General features: G+C 52.1%; 5 protein-coding genes across 5 annotated transcripts; 1 reads left to right on the forward strand and 4 right to left on the reverse strand.

Annotated features, from left to right (window-relative positions):
* Window positions 1-413: 413 nt before the first annotated feature.
* On the reverse strand, window positions 414-1,480 carry CPAR01_13028 (uncharacterized protein; the record flags this gene model as incomplete). Its single annotated transcript, XM_060497282.1, has 3 exons — window positions 414-599; window positions 712-1,066; window positions 1,401-1,480. The coding sequence occupies 3 exons, from the start codon at window positions 1,478-1,480 to the stop codon at window positions 414-416; spliced, it is 621 nt and encodes a 206-aa protein (XP_060343675.1).
* A 965-nt stretch (window positions 1,481-2,445) lies between these two features.
* CPAR01_13029 (uncharacterized protein) lies at window positions 2,446-3,338 on the reverse strand (the record flags this gene model as incomplete). Its single annotated transcript, XM_060497283.1, has 2 exons — window positions 2,446-2,868; window positions 3,252-3,338. The coding sequence occupies 2 exons, from the start codon at window positions 3,336-3,338 to the stop codon at window positions 2,446-2,448; spliced, it is 510 nt and encodes a 169-aa protein (XP_060343676.1).
* Window positions 3,339-4,424: 1,086 nt separating this feature from the next.
* On the forward strand, window positions 4,425-8,741 carry CPAR01_13030 (calcium-translocating P-type ATPase; the record flags this gene model as incomplete). The annotated part of the gene is made up of 3 exons (XM_060497284.1): window positions 4,425-4,480; window positions 4,556-7,897; window positions 7,952-8,741. The coding sequence occupies 3 exons, from the start codon at window positions 4,425-4,427 to the stop codon at window positions 8,739-8,741; spliced, it is 4,188 nt and encodes a 1,395-aa protein (XP_060343677.1).
* A 2,650-nt stretch (window positions 8,742-11,391) lies between these two features.
* CPAR01_13031 (Sir2 family protein) lies at window positions 11,392-13,122 on the reverse strand (the record flags this gene model as incomplete). Its single annotated transcript, XM_060497285.1, has 2 exons — window positions 11,392-12,713; window positions 12,870-13,122. 2 exons carry the CDS (start codon window positions 13,120-13,122, stop codon window positions 11,392-11,394), a joined length of 1,575 nt encoding a protein of 524 aa, XP_060343678.1.
* A 4,492-nt stretch (window positions 13,123-17,614) lies between these two features.
* CPAR01_13032 (clathrin-coated vesicle protein) lies at window positions 17,615-20,702 on the reverse strand (the record flags this gene model as incomplete). The annotated part of the gene is made up of 3 exons (XM_060497286.1): window positions 17,615-19,146; window positions 19,202-20,045; window positions 20,100-20,702. 3 exons carry the CDS (start codon window positions 20,700-20,702, stop codon window positions 17,615-17,617), a joined length of 2,979 nt encoding a protein of 992 aa, XP_060343679.1.
* Between the last annotated feature and the right edge of the window lie 563 nt (window positions 20,703-21,265).

Raw genomic sequence — 21,265 nt, forward strand, 5'->3', positions numbered from 1 at the left:
CTGGACCTTCGTGGCGCCGTCTCCTTCACCCACGTCCCACGGGTGGCCCATGCCCGTCCGATTCGGCCAGGGCCCCGATGCCTCTCATGTCGGTAACGGAATTAAGTAGTGGGCACCCGCCATTCCGGTGCGAGGGGAGCACGGGATGGTATCTGGTATTCGAGGCAGAGCCAACGTGTCCAGGGCGCCAAAACAAACAAGCGGAGCAGGCCAAGATTGCGCTGGAGAACCCAACTGCAACTCTGAACTCTTGCGCCTCTGCAAAATAGGAGAAACGTCCCATCCGGCATGAATCAGAGAACCTGCCGTCTTATTGTTCATCTTTGAACAGACGCGGCCACTGTCGTAATTTGGCGACTTTGGTCTTGGCATCATCTTGCTTATGGATGCCAAGCGGTTCGGTTCGCCTGTTGTCACTCATTGACAAAGACAGCTGCTAAAGGGATTCGGGAATGCGATGAAAATTGTGGGTGGTCGTCAATCCAGCTGTTGCTTGCTTCTGACTGCTCTGGCCCGGGTCCATACTCCGTAATACGTTTCTTCCACTGTAGAATTATGGCCGAGAAATTGGACCCAAATGCTTCGAAGGCAAGTTTGAACTGTAAAAGGTTTCGCTCGCCTAGCACTTGATGCTTTCCACCCACTTCCCGGACTTGTGCCTCCGGAGTTCGCCTGTAGTATGCACAGCTCTCAATGATGATTGAGACATACCCTGATGATGATGATGATGATAATGATGATGATGATGATGCTACTACTCCTGGCTCCTGCGGGTTTGAGAGGAATTGCTGTGTTGAAGAAGAAGCTCCAAGTAAGACCGTTCATGTAAGACGTCAGATGTGCGCGATCAACTTGGAGTAAGCCACACCATCCTTCTCGAATCTGAGGAGGGGCGTTCCATCTAACGTGAGAGCTACGACTAGGAATCGAGTCGCTCGTCATTGTGCATGATCGTCGAGTAGGAGCCTGGCTGCGGTGCCTCTTTTGGTCTTGTGCCGCGATAGTGGTGTGGCCGCCGTGCCGCCCGTCAAGACAGACCGAGAAGAGGAGTGGAAAAAAGAAGAAGCTGTCGCGCAAATATCCGTACAATCAATGCAACTTTACACCTTGCGAAAAATTCGTGGAATTTCAAACCATGAAGTTTAGTTGAGGCGAGCATCGGCGGACATCTCGTGCAAACCCTGACCTTGTCCAACCTTGAGATAAGGTAAGGGACAAGCCATGCAGGTTCGAGTGCAATCCTAAAGAGCCCCATCGAGCGTTGGCATGAAAATTTGTCTTGGCGTTTTGGCATCTGTCGCTGCGTTGCCCCGCTGTTGAACTCTGAACCTCGAGCCGGTACTTTGTATTCGTAGTCGCATATCTGTATCCGTAGAGACAGTACGAATAGTGTAGCGTACCTGACGTCGGCCTTGAAAGAGATGACAGACCACCAAGCGGACACCACCTCAGCCGGCCGATGGTTGATTTGTTGGTGCATTTTCTGCTGCTCGTATCAAACAACCGGTCCCGACCTGCCAGACTGGGCAAGCCAGCGCGCACATCCCAACGAGCCAGTTAACCGCCGTAGCACAGAACAGGATGGTCAATGTCGCCATATTTCCGTCTACTTATTGGCGCCATTTCTGTCCAGTGCAGGTCAGGCAATGCGAATGTGAGATTTGCAAAACCAGAGTGGCCTAAATGACAGATGCGATTTGTGATGCAATATCTATCTCATCTCTTCCGAGACGGCTTGTTGGAATGCGATGATCCGAACTCGCTCAACAAGGCACGTCCTTGCTTTTTGGTATGCCCATGATCCCCGGTACCCCGGACCAAACCAGACAAGAGGCAAGGCACAATCATCTAGATGTGATACGGCACAAGTGTCTGAAAGAAGGCGAAAGCGCTATGTTCGACGTGGATGGCTGGTATGCCTCCCGAGAACGCCTGCTTCAGCACCACATGGAAGAGCCCTGGAAGCCCCCAGACAACGGAAAAGCCGTCGTGTGTATCAGACCAAGAGAGAGAAGATGCGGCACGGGGGAAGGGGGCTTACAGAGTAAGAAGCTGGTCGATTATTGGAAATGTAAAAGCTTTGTACTGCAGGATGCTGTTCTGGCTGTCGATCTTGGGCCACTGCAGCCTGCCATCCCACCCGCAGGTCTGGCCCGATCGAACACTTTGTCGCACTGTGGGTGTTTTTGGATTCGAAAGTTCCAATTACTTTGCCAGAACCTAAGTAGATAGTCATGTTGAAGACTACCAAGATGGCTGAATCAGATCTTATCGAGATGCTGGACTTGTACGGGAGTTAATGGGCGTGGGCAACTTGTGCTGCTCTGCTCCTCTAGTCGCAGGTTCAGAAGACGCTAGCCCTAGGTTCATCGATGATTCAAGTTGCTTATCCGTGAGGCGACTAACAGTATCAGCCAAGGCGAGCCAGTCCTCGTTTGGAGTCTCTCAAAAGGGAGCTTGATTCCTACGTAGCTTGACAGGTTGTTCAATAGCCGCCGGGCGTCGGGAGTCAAGCTGGCGCTCAGCCTCGAGGATGGAGGTCGGTTCTTGGGGGTACGAGTGCAAGACCCATGGCCAGATGATTGGTGTGACTTTGTACAGAGTACGAGGAGTGCCTACGCAGCATTCGTATGGGGCGCTATAAGAGTCGGTGCCGCAGCGGCCAAGAAACACGATGTCGAAACAAATGAAGCAGATGCGCACTGCGTGCTCCGTACGGAGTATAGAAACGCTGCTGTCAAAGTTGAGGTAGCGCCGACGGTGGGCTTGTGGAGCGAGAGGTATCCGTTGAATTTGATAAGAGCGAGCATGTGCTATCCAGTCGTCGCGCTCTCGTCCTGATTCAGGGCCTGTTCCAAGCAAAACACCCTAGGCCAATAAGTCCACCTGGTTACGCATCATATATAGGCAAGGTAATAGTAGTAACCGCCCAGATGTTTGGAGTGTCTGTAGTAAGTTGAGAAATGAAGTTTGACAACCTGTGAAGTCAGCAGCAAGACGAATCCAATGTTTGGGGAACGGGGGAATCGGGATATTGGAAATATAACCGGTTCGATTCGGCTGGCGTCATATTTCGAACCAGAATCTGAACGTCTCAAGGGACCGAACCCTTGGGGAAAAAGCAACGATGATGGTCTGTTCTAATGGAATGAATTTGAAGGACTTGGCTGGAAAGGGCGTCACTGCCACGACGGGTGGAAAGGAAGGGGGAAAAAAAAAAGAAGAAGGTACCTTTGGCCTTGGCAACGTACCGTGTGAAATGGGAAGTTGCCCCACACGGGGCCGGGGTGGATCTTCCCACCTTTTGGTGATGAGGAGAGAGCGAGCCAGGGCTCCATATGTAGAGGGAGGTAGCTTCGCAATGGCTATGGGAGGCGTCGAGACATGAAGTGTACGGCGTTGATGAGCTTCTTTCTCCTGACAAGCTACCTAGGTACCTTACTGGGACCCCTTCCAGCAACGACGGGCAGGCTAACCCGCAAACGGAGTAGCAGCACTCCCAGTACAAAATACACCGGCTTACCCCTGTAGAGACCTTCCCTCCGTCCAATGAGGTATACTTCTTTGCACTGCCTCCTTCTTGGCACCACATGTGGGAGATCCAAACTCTCACTCATCTTTTCTAGACCATGCCATGGCATGGCACAACCGCCGCCTCCCACGAAATGCTCAACACAGAGGAGACGTGACAAGGGGCAAAACCTCCTCTTCATCCCGTCCTGTGTCTGTCGTCCTGGATTTCGTTCATTTGCCCCCAAGGTCCCTCTTTCCCAGGCCGTACCGAACGGATACATCACTACCAAGACAGCCACCTGATCTAGTCGCTGGCTTGTCTCAAGCTCTTCTTACTCCAGTCTTGGCTCCTAGTAGGCGCTTTGAATTGGGAATGGACTTGGACTGATTCAAACCAACTTCAACGTCCCATCTTTCTCCCATCGCATCATTCCCTCGCCTTGTCTCTTTTCTCTGATTGCTTGGCTGCCCATTCCTTTGCGTCCCGCAATGTAGAGTGAGAGAAGGAGATACCAAACGTTTTCCTTTACCAAAACCACTTCTACTCATCTTAGGACGTCGTGCAGTCATACGCACTCGCCGATATCCACTGTCGAGACCGACGACCGCGGATACCCTCATCGATATCACACCACGACGCGCCCTTGCGCTCTGCATAATACAACTACAACACGCCTGCCAACCTCAACCTAGTCTTCAACATTGACGACAGGTTTTCGCCATTGTATCTTCAAAAATAGTTTACCTCGTTTGGATATCGTCGCTCCTTTCGCCTCCCGGCTGCCTCCTTCCTTTACCGGCACAGCCTCACGCTACCACTTCTTTCGTACACACTGGCGCACTTCATTTGCCTCGCTTCACCATCACACGCCGCCGCAACAAGGCGGCAGTGTCGAGCTTGATTGGGAACCATGGATCCGAATTCTACCCCCGAAGATGGCCCTGCGCCGCAACGGAGGAATCGAGCGTACGTTTGCAGTCAGCGGCATCCGTTGGCCTCTGAACGATTAGTTGGATATAGGACTGACTCTCTTCTCTGTAGCCCGACCATCACCATAGACCCGTCTGCCACCGGTGTCGACACCACAAGTCCTGCACCAGCCATGGCTCAGGAAACCCAACAAGACGTGTCCAACTCACCCGGATCGCCCAAAGATGAGGCAGTCAGTCCGACGACCGTACCGGAAGGTGTTGGTGCGCCGTGGTCAGCTTCCCAAGAGAAGCCATCGAAACCGAAGCTTCGTGCCGACACCTCTTTCGACGCCAAGGATAGCAGCAGGCCCCAAAGCCCGCACAATGTGTCCAGTCCTGTTGCGACCTTGAGAGGCAACGACCGTGCCTTCCTGGCTGTTCCCAGCAACTTGCGCTCTCGACAGAATTCTATCGATTCCGACGACATGTCTTCCCAGGGCGAGACCATTGCTGTACTGAGCCAGTCAACCGAAAAGACTATGAAGCCCAGCCCCATGTCCAACGAGAAAATTATGAACGACGATAGCGCTCTGCGTCCAGACAAGGGCAGTGAAGGAGATTTCGTTGCGGAGAACAACCCTTTTGCTTTTACGCCTGGCCAGCTTAACAAGATGTTCAACCCGAAGAGTTTGGGCGCATACTACGCTCTTGGAGGTTTGACTGGTATTGCAAAGGGTCTTCGCAGTGATCGCAAGGCCGGATTGAGCTTGGATGAAGTCCACCTAGACGGTCAAGTCTCCTTCAACGACGCAACGGCTCACATTCACTCATCTGGGGATTTCAAGGAGAGCGAAACCCCGGCAGCCCCCGCGAGACAAAACACTGGCCACCACGCTAAGCATGACGACGGCGGATTTTCCGACCGCAAGCGCATTTTTAAGGACAACCGGATCCCCGAGAAGAAGGGCAAGACTCTTCTTCAGCTAATGTGGATTACATACCAGGATAAGGTTCTCATGCTTCTGACAGCTGCCGCGGTAGTCTCACTCGCTATTGGTATCTACCAGACAGTGGGCTTGCCGCACGCTCCCGACGAACCAAAGGTTGAATGGGTCGAAGGTGTTGCCATTGTGGTTGCTATCGCCATCGTTGTTATTGTGGGATCCCTCAACGACTACAGCAAAGAGAGGCAATTCGCCAAGTTGAACAAGAGGAAGAAGGATCGCAACGTCAAGGTCGTCCGCTCGGGAAAGACCATCGAGCTGTCAGTACACGATATTTTGGCTGGAGATGTGATTCACCTTGAGCCGGGTGATCTGATCCCCGTCGACGGAATCTTGATTGAAGGCTTCAATGTCAAGTGTGACGAGTCTCAAGCTACGGGAGAATCGGACATCATCAAGAAGCGAAACGGCGAGGAAGTCTTCACAGCTATTCAGAACGGCGATGACCCGAAGAAACTGGATCCTTTCATTCAATCTGGCGCCAGAATCATGGAAGGCGTTGGCACTTTTATGGTTACATCTACCGGTATCCACTCATCATTCGGCAAGACTCTCATGGCTTTGGACGAGGACCCGGAGGTTACACCCCTACAGTCGAAGCTTAACATCATTGCCGAATACATCGCCAAGCTCGGAGGCGCTGCAGGTCTATTGCTCTTCATCGTCCTCTTCATCGAATTCCTCGTCAAGCTCCCCAAGCAACCGGCTTCGGTCACCCCAGCTCAAAAGGGACAGGATTTTATCAACATCGTCATTACCGTTGTTACTATTATCGTTGTCGCTGTACCCGAAGGACTTCCCCTAGCCGTCACGCTCGCCCTCTCGTTCGCTACGAGACGCATGCTGAAGGATCAAAATCTCGTCAGGCACCTCAAGGCTTGTGAGGTCATGGGAAATGCCAATACCATTTGCTCCGACAAGACCGGCACCCTCACACAAAACAAGATGCAAGTCGTTGCTGGCACTATTGGTACTACCCACCGATTTGGCGGATTGCGTCCTGACGGATCCAACGATGGCGATGATTCTGCTCTCGATGCCTCTGCTGATATTTCGGTTGCGGAATTCGCCAAGATGCTCAGTGCACCGGTCAAAGAAATCCTCGTCAACTCGATCTCACTCAACTCTACGGCTTTTGAAGGTGAGGTTGACGGCGAGAAGACATACGTTGGATCGAAGACGGAGACCGCGCTGCTTCTCTTGGCGCGTGATTACTTCGGCATGGGTCCTGTTGCTGAGGAACGCGAGAACGCAAAGATTCTTCAACTCATTCCCTTCGACTCTGGTCGCAAGTGTATGGGAATCGTCGTTCAGCTTCCCGGAGGAGGTGCCCGAGTCTACGTTAAGGGCGCTTCCGAGATTGTTCTCGGAAAGTGCAACCAGATTTTCCGTGACCCGTCTCAGGATGCCACCCTTGTACAGATGACCGAGGCCAACTTCCAGACGGTCAACACCCTAATCAATACCTACGCCTCCCGATCACTCCGAACCATTGGCATTGCCTACAGGGACTTCGAACAGTGGCCCCCTCGCAATGCCCGTCGCGTTGATGGAGGCGAGGTCGACTTCGATTTCATGTTCCGAACGATGGCCTTTATCGGTATGGTTGGTATCCAGGATCCCTTGCGCGAGGGAGTTCCGGAGGCTGTTAAGCTGTGCCAGAAGGCGGGCGTTATGGTTCGCATGGTCACTGGAGACAACAAGCTTACGGCTGAAGCTATCGCTAAGGAATGTGGTATTCTGCAACCTAATGGGCTTGTCATGGAGGGTCCTGAGTTCCGCAACCTCACCAAGTCTGAGCAAGAGGCCATTATCCCGCGTCTCTGCGTTCTCGCCCGCTCGAGTCCCGAGGACAAGCGAATCCTGGTGAAGCGTCTCAAGGCAAAGGGAGACATTGTCGCTGTGACCGGTGACGGAACCAACGACGCCCCTGCGCTCAAGACAGCCGACGTTGGCTTTTCCATGGGAATTGCGGGTACTGAGGTTGCCAAGGAAGCTTCGTCAATTATTCTTATGGACGATAATTTCAACTCGATCGTTAAGGCTTTGAAGTGGGGTCGTGCTGTCAACGATGCCGTCAAACGATTCCTCCAGTTTCAGCTTACGGTTAACGTTACCGCCGTCATTCTCACGTTTGTCACTGCCGTGAGCAGCACTTCAGTCCTCACTGCTGTGCAACTGCTTTGGGTCAACTTGATCATGGACACGCTCGCAGCCCTTGCCCTCGCTACTGATCCTCCCCAAGACAGCGTTCTTGACAGAAAGCCTGAAAGACGCAATGCATCTATCATTACAACTACGATGTGGAAGATGATTCTCGGACAGGCCGTCTACCAACTCGCCATCACCTTCATGCTTTTCTACGGAAAGGAGACCGTTGTTCCTGGTCCGGAGCACATCCCTGATGATCAGATCGCCACGTTGGTTTTCAATACCTTCGTGTGGATGCAGATCTTCAACCAGTGGAAGTAAGTGTAAATTCTCTTCGTTATCTCGAACTCGAGGAACTAACAGCTTGATAGCAACCGTCGCTTGGACAACAACTTCAACATCTTCGAGGGCTTGACAAAGAACATGTTCTTCGTTGGCATCAGCGCCATTATGATCGGTGGACAGATCCTCATTGTTTTCTTTGGCGGAGCCGCGTTCCAGATCGCCGACGAGGGTCAAACCGGAACCCAGTGGGCTATGGCCATTATCCTTGGACTGATCTCCATTCCTTTCGGCGTGGTCATCCGTCTCATCCCCGACGCTCTTATTGAGCGTTTGATCCCCGATTACCTCAAACGCCGCGCCAAGGACTCCGTTCCGGGCCTCACGGTCTCAGATGAGGAGCAGTTCGAGATGTATCCGGAGCCATTGTCCGACGTCCGCGATGAATTGGCATTCATCAAGCGCATGAAGGGTGGACGCTTGAACAACCTGAAGTTCGCTGTACAGCACCCCCGCGAAACCTTTGCTCGCTCGCGCAGCCCGTCACACTCGCGTAGCAACTCTATCAAGTCACCCTCTACGCCCACACGAGAGGACAGCTTCGGCTCCCTCGCCGCAACACCCGAGTCGCGCAAGCGCTCTCGCAGCTCGCGCAGCCGCTCCAACTCGGCCCTCGGTGCTCCTACCGTCATGGCCGGCATTGTGGCTGCTGGCATTGCTGCCAACTGGCAGCCTGCCGAACGGAGACGTCGGGATAGCGACGACTCTGACAATAATGTTAGGAGAGGGGTCTCTCGAGAGAACTCGATCAGAGAAGAACCCCGGGAGGAAACCACTACAAACGAGAAGGCCGGAGATGAGAAGACGGCCAAGCAATGAGGAGTACATTAACTGTTGCCCGGTACTGGCGACATCACTTACATATGGTCACGTGGAGTTTGTGAGCGAAAAGAAAAATTTCAGAGCGCGCAATGTATCTGTACGAGTATTTGGTTCTCATGCGCGGGGTTTTGCGACAATCGGTCATCCCGTTTGAGGAGGCTTTGAGCCCTCACTTTTTTGCTTTCACATTATTATTAGACCGATGACCGTATGCAGACCTAACAGGATAACCAGGGGACGAAAGCCTGAACATATTAAGAGGGAACTCATAATCAGTAAAAAATATTCTTAACGACGTGGCTAGATGAATTTCTCAATTCGCAATTCCAAGGGACATGTAAAGTGAAAGGTGGATTCTTGAGATGCAGAAGTTCTCAGGACGAAACAGCTGGGCAATGCTTGTATACAATGAGCGATAGAGGCAGTAGCTGAGCAGACAACGGTTGAAGCCGTCTTACTTTGACTGAATCCATGAGAACCCACGATCCACGACAGTGATTGATTGAGGTCTCATCACGAGGCATCGAATGGTTTGGCCAGTCATGTCGAAAGATTGGAAGGCGAGTTAGTTACCCCCCTGCAGAGATCTCAACACCAGACTGTCTAACTTTATGCCTTCATGAGAAACCAACAATACTCACCAGAAATTACTCGATAAAGAAAGGTTTGGCGAGCGGGCGGGTGTTGGAAACACTTTTCGTGGCGGTGTCGCTGATCTTAGTAGGTATACGAGACGAACTTGAACATCAACACTATTCGGACACAAAGAACCAGATGCAGCCGATGACGGGGCGAGGTTGGTTTACCGCCATGGTTGCCAGTGGCACACTGTCAATTTAGCCCGATTACATGGCTAAATGAATCCTACTTAGGGATGCTGTGACCGCAACAACGTCGAGCTGGCTTTCTAGGCAGGTTTGCTGCTGAAGATACGGCTTCTGGTTGTCAGCTGATCGTGCCATCTGATGTATCCTCGTTGATCACGGCGTCGCGTTTGCCTTGAGGCATTGTTGCAAGTTCTCGCTTGAACCCGGCACTTACATCCCCGAATCAACCCTCCCGTCCGCCCCCGCCCTGTAGTGAACTTCACCCAGATATCCTGTGACCAATACAAGGCAGGGCAAAGGTAAGGGGCTTTACCGCCACCATCGAGGCTTGAAAGGGGGTTGGTAGGTGAGGCAAGGTAAGGTATAACACGCGAGTGAGGCTCAATGAGAAGAACGGTGGTGCGTGGTAGCCTGCTAGGCAGATACACGTAAAGGTAACGCAAGCAACCAAACCTCAGTCCCGCCCCCGCCCTCCTTGCCAAGCACCGGGTTACCCTCAATCAGTCGTTCGTATAGTAAGTTGCGCTGTTCGGTTGCCTTGCTGGGTAGGTCACACCGGTGAGCAGGCTGTTTGGACAGCCTTGAGTTGCCACTCGACTTTTGAAGTATGGTTCGCGGGGGTGGATGCACTTTGGCGCATGTAAGACGGGTAGGTGACAGAATGCTTGAGTCACCAATGCTGCCTTACTCGAGATTCAACCAGCGTTGCCTTGTCTGGGCCGTTCTGCGCTGACTTGGCTTACATTCACATCTATGTATGTACCTTATGATATAGCTTGTTCAGAGACCATCGTCACAGTGCACATGTTGAACTCCTTAGTATCGTTGACATCTTGATGATTGCAATCCATTGATCAACTATCAAAAAACGGGAACCTTTCTGTCTGAGTTTCTGTCTCTAGAGAAAAACGGACATTTGCGCGGGTGCGCGCGTAAAATAAAGGGGGAAAAAGCCTCTCTAGGGCCCCTCTCTCTAGGTATTCTGACAAAACGAAACAAATTAAAGACACCAGGCAAATCAGACCGTGCATGGGTTTTCCTTTCGCGAGAGCCTCAAACGCCGTTTCCGCCACGTTCTTCCTTTCCTCTGTCAGCCCTGTTCCACCTCCGTTTTCGAATTAAAAGCCGACAAAATAACAAAGCAAGTGCAAGTGAAAAAAGGGCTCAAAACATCGCAATCTGTGGTATCAGGAAAGAAAAAGAAAACCTCGTTTTGAGGTTTGAGGTTATGAGTTGATGTATTCCTCCGTAAAGGGAACAACGCGATGACCGTTTTGGCTGCCATATGAAGAGACTCCAAAAGGTCGAGATTACTTAGGGTGAGAGGGCTGGTGCAGAGCGCAACTACGGATTCGCTGACCGAAGTGGTGCGGTGCTGCCCTGTGTTGCGCTGTGGAGTAATAGGAAAAAACCATTTATGCCTGACGCGCTGTGTCTGGCCAAAACCGAGAAGGGGGCGACGTGGCGATGGCCCGCAGCCACAAAGCCCCGAGACTTGACCGGGGGCAGTGAGTGTAGGTTGCGGTACCAGGCTGTTCGTTGACGCTTGCATTGCTGCTACCGGCAATAGTGCCGTTCCGTCTTGTGTTTTGGGGGCTTTGTGTCGTTTCGTCGAATCAGGTACCGTATATGGGCATTCTTCACCCTTCTAAACCATTGACGGGTGCCGCGTGAAGCGCTCTCAGATGCAATTATCTGAGAAAGCGAGAAGGGCACGAGAGAGTATCTGTAGGTAGAGACAATGAGCGGACAGAAAGAAGAAAAGCGAGTAAGAGAGCGAGGGTGAGGTGGTTGACAACTTGCAAGAAGAAGTTCCAGTCTCAGACAGCGTCTCTCGACCTTCGAGGCTTTCTGGGTCCCTTTGTCGGTTTCGCCGTCTCGGCCTCAGTCTCGGGCTTGGAAATCTGCTGCATAGGCGGCGGCGGCTGCTTGGGGTTGACTACCTCAAAGACGTGTCTGCTCACGCACCCGCCGTCCGGGTTCACCTTGACAACCTGGTCCTGGGGCACCATCTCGTGCTCGAGCGGCCAACCGGCGCGGCGGCACAGCTCCGAGACGACGACGTCGCAGTCGCCAAGCAGGTCAATATCAAAGTTGATGTGATTGACAGCCTGGCGCGAGATGTAGATCTGGGGGATGTTGGCCGGTAGCCAGGATACTATCTCAGACACCGGCGTCACCTTCAGGCTCGTACCGATAACGATGACGAGGTCCACCTTGTCGCGGTCGTGCTCCGTCAGACGCCTGCTGAACTCATCAGGCAGCGCCTCGCCGAAGAAGGTGATGTCGGGCTTCATAACGCCCACGCTAGGGATGTCGTACTCGCCGTCTGACGTCGAATCGTCGGAGCTGAACCTGCGGCGCTTTCTTTCGGTGCCCGCCGAGCGCTTGCGCTTACTGCTGCCATTGGGACGAAGGTTTTGGATGCAGCGGGGGCAACGCGGGATCTTGCCAGCTTTAACATCGGCGAAGATCTCTTCGCCATCGCACTTGAAGCGACACTGAACACAAGTCGCGGTTGCGAAAGAACCGTGGCACTGGATAAGCTTGTCCTGAGAGATGCCGGCCTTGGCCTCAAGGTTGTCAATGTTCTGAGTGTAGTTGGTAAGCAGCTTGCCCTTCTTCTCAAGCATGGAGATGAAGGCATGAGTCGGTGTAAAACGGTTGGTCGACGGCAGAATGTCCTTGGCAACGGTGTAGAAGATGGTCGGGTCATGCTTAAAGACGGAAATGTCAAACACCTCCTGCGGGTCGTTGAGTCCCAGATGCTCAAGTTGAGAATAGAGACCACCCTTTGAGCGGAAATCGGGAATACCGAGCGAGGTAGAGATGCCCGCACCAGTTAGGACGATGATGTTCTTGCTCCGCTGTAGCAGGTCCACGGCGTCGTCCACCGTGTTGAAGCGAAACAACTTCGCGCGTTTAGACAGCTCTCGGCTGATGGCCAGCGACAAGAGACTGAAGTAGGCCTCATCTTCGGCACCCTCGAGGAAGGCGGGAGGCTTGAGGCCAAATGCCGACAATAGCTTCTTGGCCGTGTAGCGTCCGGCGTCCACGGTTCTTCTACAGAATTCTGCGGGACCAAGCGCTCTTAATTGGTGGCGCAGGCCCATGGCCTCGTCAGGCGTGCAGCTGTCCGGATCTTTCAGGCACGAGTTAGCAATCAGGTAATAGAAGCGATCGAGGGAGAGTGGATAATAAGAGGAAGACGTAATCCCAGCATAGGTAGCAAGGAATTGTCATGCTCGCCGCATGGGTAGTGTGTGAGTGAGTGAATGAATGACTGAGATAGACCTACCATCCGAGGAAAGTTTTGCATCGCCCATCTCAGCGATGGCATCCTCCAGCAGAGAGTCGGTTTCCCATGCAGATTCTTTGGCATCTCTGACGCGTTCTTCCAGTTCCTGAAGACCGACAGCGTGCTTGATGTCCTCAAGGGTTGGATTTTCGGGTACCTCAAACGTGTCCACCTTGTACGCGGCGTTCTTGTGTTTGTTGTTATTGCGCTTCTTGACCGTGACGGCTTTTGTCGCCGCCCGTTGAGTCTTCATCTTGGGCTTCGTCCTGTTGACAACTGCTCTGTGCGGCAAGATGGGAAGAAATGAGGGGATGACGGTGTTGCTGATGAGACCTCCCTTCGTGGATAAAGGGGTGATGAGATGAAGCTTGAAAGTTGACAGATACCAAGCAGAGTAAAGTAGGCTCACTTAGCTGGGCGTACGTGTCTGCTTGTATGGATGGGGCGCGAGACTGCCGACCACTCGACAGGTTTATTTGTGAGACAAGGCGGGATGATAGCCTGGACAAAGACTGGGCTGGTATGGGCTGGGTGAAGGGGAAATGAAGAGCGGCAAGAGTTGGCTGCAGAAATGCGTAAGAGAGAGAAACGACACTTGGACCTCTTCTTCTCTCTGTTACGCTCTTACCAAATTATCTTGTTCGAGTCCAGGTAGACCGATTGACGATTTGATGGATTTGTGCAAAGAGAAGAGAGAAAGTAAAAAGGCGAGTGTGTCTGTGGATGGGCAAGAAGATTTGACAAAGTTGCAGACGGTCGGGCCCTCAAGGGTGTGAGAAGGAGGGTTTAAAAAAAGGATGCCTTGGCTGTGAGTGAAGTTGAGTGCGGTGGCCGAGTTCCGCCTTTTTTCGCTCGAAACTTGTCGGTTATCTCCCTAGGGTGGCGTGACGAATATGACACTGAGCCCTGGTCTTTATTGAACAAGCAGGCAAGCAGGTAAGCAGCAGATGGATCAGTTGCAATTCTGCGTGAACAGCGGGAGGCGGCGAAGAACCAACAAACGGCGAGGCGAGTTGGGTAGACGGTAAGAGTTGACACCAAAGTCAAGTGGATGATGGAACAAGTGGTGGGTGGACCGGAAGTTGGTTTCCCTTTGAGTCGCGTCTGATGGTAGAGAGACTGGGATAAAGAGAGAAACTGAGTTGCAGAGTTGCGATGGGTTGGCGAGAAACAAGCCGACCGAGACTGAACGGAAGCGACGGCCTAGAATTGATGGAGGGACTTGTTCAAATTAGGTCCCCGGTCTCCGGATAGGATGGGAAGGGGGAGAGGGAAAAAGAGGAAGGGGGATGTGGGAAGGAAGTTGAGTGAAAAAAGCGAGCTAACGTCGTCGTCGGTTTAGGTGTAGAGTACCTCAATGACTACTTTTGGTGAGAAAGAGGGTAAGGTGAGGTAAGGTACCAGGCAGGCCATAGAGATGGCAAGAGCAAGAGGGAGAGGAGGTAAGCAATCGAAAGGGAAGGAAGCTGGGCTAATGAGAAAAAAATAGGCTAGCAAGTAAAAGCACTTGTGTGTGTGTGTGCGTGGTCGACTGCGCAGAGAAGGGGATATGAGTTCGGAGGGAGAGAGGGAAAAGGGAAATCACGGAAGCGGGCGAACGAGATCTGGGCCCCCGTAGAGACGATCGAGTAGGCAAATCAGTGGGTAAAAGGTATTCTGGTTGGAACGTGGCACCGAGAGTGCGTGACTGAGTGAGCGACCGACCGGCCGAGTTACATAGCAAAAGTAATTAAAAGGACAAGAAAGTACAGATACGACGAATGATCGAACGAACGAGTACGACGACCTACGCAGTACAGCACCAGAAAACCAAGCCAGGTAAAAACGGGAAGGGCAATCAAAAAGGCAAAAAGGTTGACCGGGGGGATCCGTCTTAGTAGACTAAGGTACATGAAAGCATGGAAGCGTAGTTTAGCAATACTCAGCTGAGGCAGATGTAGACGCACGCGAATACAAATCCAATAATGCCATGCTAACTACCTAATCATGCTTGCTCTGTAATCCGATCGGTCTTATTCCAGTGTGTTGCCCCCCAAGTTCTCTACATCTCCATCAGCGCGATGGAGTTGGACCATTGATTGATGGATGAGACGTAATAAACTATCAGCGCGCTGTCAAAGTATGTCAGTCGGGGCAAGGTTAAGTTAGATACGTGAATTGAGCCAAGGCATCTGTCTCTAGCGACGAGCATAAGGGCAAGGAATGTGAGGAGAACCTGAACACAATGCTCAGCCAGGCACAGGTAGACAGGAAAGCCACCTGAACCACTCCAAATCGCTCGCTCGATGAAAGCACTCAAACCGTATTATCTGAGTTAGAGTGTAGGGACAGGGAGACGGAGGAAGACGAAAGAAAGAAGGAGTGTGTGGGTGTGCGTGTACAGTACAAATCCGTCCAACCAAATCTAGTAACCAAACACACATCCAACCATCGTTCATCCTCCTCCGTTCTCAACCGCGTACCCGTCCTCACATCAGAGAGTTTCGGAACCTGGCTTCAAATGAAACTCGGCCATCCTTTAGTGGTCTTCCGCTTATCAGCATCGATGGTGAAAAGACTCTCTACCGGATCTGTCACGCTTGATGCCATCTCGGTTTCCCCTCCCTTGCCTCCCCCGTTGCGGCGAACGTCCCTTCGCTCTTGTTCCTTGTTGTGATATAATGATTACCTTGATTACCTGCGCCTAATGTCTGACCGGGGTGGTGGTAGACTGGTGACTGGGTCCAAGACACACCACACACTCACACGTACACGAGTGGCAGCCCTCCAATCAGATGAATCCGTCATGCTCACCGTACCTAACTGTACCCGCCACACTTCCGAATAGTACCTCCATTGAGATCCATCGGCGATAATCGCTGTCATCATATTCATGGAAGAAATCGTGAAATTGCATCACCTTGCGATCGTATTTTCAATTCGTTAATCATCGCATCAACTCTGGAAGGCTGCTCTTGTCAAGAGAGCGTATTTTGGAGTTTCTATTGCGTTGCTCCGTCTCATGCAGTCTCTGACTTTGCTGTGACCTTGGCTTGACTTGTTTGATCCGAGCGAGTGACGCTCCCAGGATGATTAACCCCCTTGGCGTCAAGAAATGTACTCACCCCCTTATCTAACCTTGCCGGACTCCATCACAATGGGAATCAACTCATCCGAACGAACATGAAATAGTTCAAACCAGATGCTTCACCGCCCGGTTCTCTGAACAATACCAGTCCTTTATGAAAGAAACAATCTCTCTCGTTTGACAGAACCTTCATTCCCATCAGTGACCACCAACACGACTTTACCAACATAACTCAAAGGAAGCCATCCGATACCTCTACTTTACATTCAAGGAGAACCGTGGCTCAGCCCACCACCACCCCCCCCCCCCCCATCCCCAAATATGCAACGACAATCATATGCCGCAGCAGTAGGTATCTTTCTCTAAACGGCCGGTAAACGAGTGTTTAGAGCCAGCGCCAATTTTAATGCCCTACCTTTCACCTCACTCGAAGGGCTCCGTCCTGCATGTGACTGACCGGCGCGGTTCGTTCGGTCGCCCACCATCACACACCCGGCTGGTTGCGTTACCCAGAACAAATACTAATTAACCAAATCCAACCCAATGCCAGCCCAGGCTTGCCAGTCGTGCTGGACGCCTCCTTCTTACTGCTTTCTGTCAGAAGGGGGAGGAGGTAAACCCAATTTCCTTTATTTCAATCATAAGCCAAAACTTGGGCGGCACGGCGGTAAACCTGAATGTATTACACTTGTCTGAAGTGACGGAGTGCCATGATGATCTACGGATAGACATCATCGGGAACGTGATGGTACTCCCTCACAGGCTAGGTACTTTACGCCCGTATCCTTGAGTCTCTAATGGCCATCTATTTTTTATCGTTTTCCATCGATATGTCTTTCCAAGAAGATGAGTTCTGATGTCTGCTTGAACGAGACGGGCTCAACCCCAGAAAGGACGTAGAAACAGCAAAGCATGGCGAACCGTCAAGAAAGTGGTCGGCGACTCTTGAACATGGATTTGCGTAACTAAACGCCTCCGGGCGGGGACCGCAGGTGTCACTCTCTCCGCAAATCATCGCATCATGGACAAGCCTTTGCTCTCCCCCATTCATGAAACATATCCGTTCCTTTCCCAAACCACACCATTCATTCAAACAAAGTGCCATAATTATGCTCGAGTTATCACTTGTAATGAAATCCATCTTGTCCGACCAGAGCGAGCGACGACTCTGGATTATGTACCATGGTTGAAAGAGTCGACAGGGCTTCATCGCATCAGCGCTCCGTTCTTGGCAGACTTCACACCGGCAAAATCTACCTGACCCTTTCGTTCGTCATGTGCCACGCCAACAAACCTGTTCAGTCCACGCAACTCGCAAAAAATGTTGACTTTGCGGGGGGGACTCTCGGCCCACAAACACTAATTCCGCTTTTGCTTCGGTTTTTGCTATCGCGCCATCCGTAACCCCTTGAGTCGTGAGAGTTTCCTCATCCCCGACTCTCTTAGCAATATCAGTAGGTAATAGCGAGTTACTGTTTTGCTCTTAAATGGCAAATATACACATCAACTTAGAATCATATGGCATTTTCTCTTCGACCGATGAAGAAATGTCTGGCACGGTCCCTCAACGCCCTGAATTGCGCAACTCTACAAAGTATCAACTCATGTGTGTATCATGTAAACAACTCTGGGATGCCCTGACTGCAACCAAAGCTGTGCTATTTCCAGAGAAAGCCCCCTAAATCAGACTCTCGTACTTATCCAACCCGCTCTTCTGCTGGGGCTTCTGCTGCTGTTGCTGCTGCTGTTGCTGAAGGCCAGCCACGCCGTTCATACCCATGTTACTATTCATCATACTATTCATGCTGCCGCTAGACGCCATGCTCATACCCATACCAGGCCGCGAGCCCATACTGTTCAGGCCATTCATCGATTGTTGACTCATCATGCCCATGCCAGTGCTAGCTACAGGTTTGCTGAAAGCGCTCAAGCCTGATTGCACAGGCGGCGTGTGACTGGGAGGCGGCGGTAGGCTAAACCCGGAAGATCCGGAAAAGCCACCCGTCGAATTACCGGCGGGCGGTGGCGGCAGGGAAAACGAAGATGACTGTGACATGCCTGGTCTTTGCCCACCGAGCGACATGTTGGACATGGGCGTACTCATTCCACCAAAAGCGGAGCTCGGAGGTGGCGACATGGAGTTACCGGCCGAGAAGGCCGGCGTCGATGTTGACGACGACGACCACGGATTAGAAGTTGCTGCCGATGCCGTGGACCAGTTGATGGATGAGCTGGGCTGTGCCGCTGGCTGCGACATTGGCGAAGTTGGCTGCAGAGGTTTAGAGAATTGAGTCGATGTTGGAGTCATGGCTTGGAAAGAACCCATGTCAGGCGTCACCGTCCGGAAACTAGGTTGAGGCTTAGGCGCTGGAGGTGGTGCTGTCTGAGTAGGACTCGGAGTTGACCACGCAAAGGCCGGAGTTGCTGACCTACTCCCGGGCGCGGGCGAGGTAACTCTGGCTGCCGCAGCGGGTGTCTCTTCCCAGCTAGAGAATGCATCCGAAGTTGACGTTCGTGTCGTTTTGCCCTTGACAAGGCTCTCAAAATCGTCTTCTGTCGCTCCATTGGAGGCATCAAAAGAGGTCCCACTGACGCCGCCAAAGGCCATGAAGTCCTCATTAGCCCCGGCAGTGCTGCCGTTGGTACCAGAGAGCTCTTGCAACTTCCTAGTCTGTTCGTCTTCCACTCTTTTGGATAACTTCTTGATAAGGTCCATGAAGCTCTGGAACTGTTTGAGATTGAGCAAAGGGCCGAGACTCATATGCCACAGAATGGGAAGGATGTCAATCGCCACAAACTCGGCATCGGCTGCTTCACCTACAACTCGCAGAACGCCGTGGGCTGCCATCATGACCGCAGGCTCTTTCGTTTTGATAGCCTTGATCAACGGAATGATCTTCTCCTGCATGGTGTATTTATCCAGCATGCTAGAGGACGAAGTTGATTTCTTCTTTGAAGTACCGAAAGCATCGAGGCCATCGTCTTCCGCGTCGGATGTTCCGCCACACAGGACGACGAATGCTTGGCAGCCGCGCACCTTGATGGCCAAACTACTCGTTTTGCTAAACACGGCCGCAATGACTGGGAATAGCTCATTCTTGATGGTGCTAAAGTCGAGAACTGGTAGAATAGAAGGTAGACCTCTCAGGGCCGCGTCAACAACGGCCGGTGTTGGTGCTTCGATTGCTGCGTAAACAACGGGCAAGATATCTAAATAGCTGTCAGTATGTCCCGCTAGATATTTTCATGTTGTGGGTGTTGTTACCATCAGTGAATTCCTTGCCATTGCAGTTGTTGCAGATTGTAGACATGTGTTCGAGCACAACCATCAACCCAGCATCCTTCGTCGGGTCCCTCTCAGGAGCCTGGTCCTTCTTCGGGGGTGGGGCAAATGTTGCTTTCAATGCTGGCCGTACTTTTTCGGCAAACACCCTCCTCGCAGAGGGTAGTAAATCAACGATGGTGAAGACGTTTTGAAGAATCAACGCTATAAGATCCTTGTCTTTCATCTCTTCAAGCAATGCTGGTAATAACTTCTTCTCCATAACAGTCTTGGGGAATGAAGGCATAACCTTGACTAGTCCCCTCATGAACTGAGCCTTCTCGTTTGGAGTCTTTGCTGGGAAAGCGTCCAGAAACCTGATTGTCGAAACAAGCACGTTGTTGAAGTATTCACTTTCTTGAAATTCCTTTGCTGTGAGACGCTGAGCAGGTCGTCGTGTTATCAGGCGCGGCAAAACATGTTGAACCAGCTCCTTGGGTAAAGGTCGTGATGATAAGAATTGGTTGGTAGCAGACGGTACTGTGGATGACGAGGCGAATGTTCTCTTGTATGTTGATAAGCTGCCGTGAGCTTCGATGGGAGACTGATGTGGTGAGTTGTAAAGGGCCACGGCTAGGAGACCTAATGAGAACATGTCGGCAAAGTGGGTAAAGTTGTTGTCAATGACAAAGTCGGGAGAGGTGTAGTCGAGGTTCAGCTGCACGAAACGAGGCAGTCGAGGGTCTGGGTTGAGCACCTCTGACAGGCTGATGGGTTGAAAGGAGGTCGGCTTGTTGGACCCCTCTGACGGCGCGCAGAAAGCGAGACCACTGATTTTCCAATCGGACTGTTTCGAGTCAGCAACAGTGCATGGTTATCAAGACCAATAGGCTGCACTGACCTTGGCGTTCACGATGATGGCGTCTGGTGTCAGGTTTCCGTGCACCAACCCAGCGTTCTCGTGTAAGAACTCCAGAGCTTTGCTAATTTGCAAGAGACCCTTCTGGATCTCGAGCTCGTCAATCTCCAACTCGCGCCGCCGGCGCACACCATCAGAATCTTCGGTGACATAACGACTCGACCGGCCGCCAACCCCACCACTCCGTTCCTGGTCGTCCTTCTCTTGCAGCAGAGCCGCCAGAGAGCCCGTGACAGCTTCCGTGACGAATTGTAGTCCACCACCTCTTGTTTCTTCCACTGGCTCGACGAGCTCGAGAACACTCGGGTGTCTCAGCTTCGCCAAGCTGGAGGCTTCCTTCTTCAGGCGCTCGATAACCTCCTCAGTGGCTCGCTTGAAGGCGGACGCGCTTGATCTGCCTAGACTGCTTCCATGGTTGTCGAGCCCCTTCTTGTCAAACACAAATACGCTGTATGGTTTTCCGGTAGACTTCTTCTTGCAGTCGTAAATCTTCCATGGGCCGGCGAACGAGGTCTGGGTCGAGGAGATGGAGTAGTTCGCGGTGATGTTGGTCGATGATATCGACTTGAGTGCCGAGGAGAACATGGTTGTGGTATGTCTTATAACGTGGGTCGTCTACGTCGTCGTCAAGGCGGAGGAAACGGAACTTGAGGGAACTCGATCGTCATGACGGTCTGGAGGCAGATATGGGGTTTGCGCCAAGTCGGGACGTTCGTCAAGTCAATCGCGCCCACACTCAGAAGGAGGAACGTAGTCTTTGACCACGAGCGATGTAGGTGGTGGAGGGTACCGTGGAGGGGACACTTTGGAAATGTCAAGAGGGACCTCCGACGAGGCTTAATCGAGGAAGCTTCCGGAGATGCGCCGGGAGTTGGTATGGACTTGAATTCAATAAAAGACAGCAGACGCAGGGCGCAGTGACATGAAATTGGCAAGTTGGCCCAAAGATGATGTTCTCGTTCAGCCGCGTCGACTTCCACGTCGCTGATAGGCAAGAGCGTCTCAAGTCCAATCAAAATGACCATCCATGCTTTTTAGCGATGATCCCACAGTTGCCAGTGCCCACCCCTGCGTCTAAGGTAAGGTAAGGTAAGGCTCGGCTTCAAATAAGTTGGGCACACCTTTACCTGCACTGAGATTGGGGGCGC

Source organism: Colletotrichum paranaense (genome assembly GCF_030867605.1).
Source record: "Colletotrichum paranaense strain IMI 384185 chromosome Unknown Scaffold_12.1, whole genome shotgun sequence".
Taxonomy (NCBI): domain Eukaryota; kingdom Fungi; phylum Ascomycota; class Sordariomycetes; order Glomerellales; family Glomerellaceae; genus Colletotrichum; species Colletotrichum paranaense.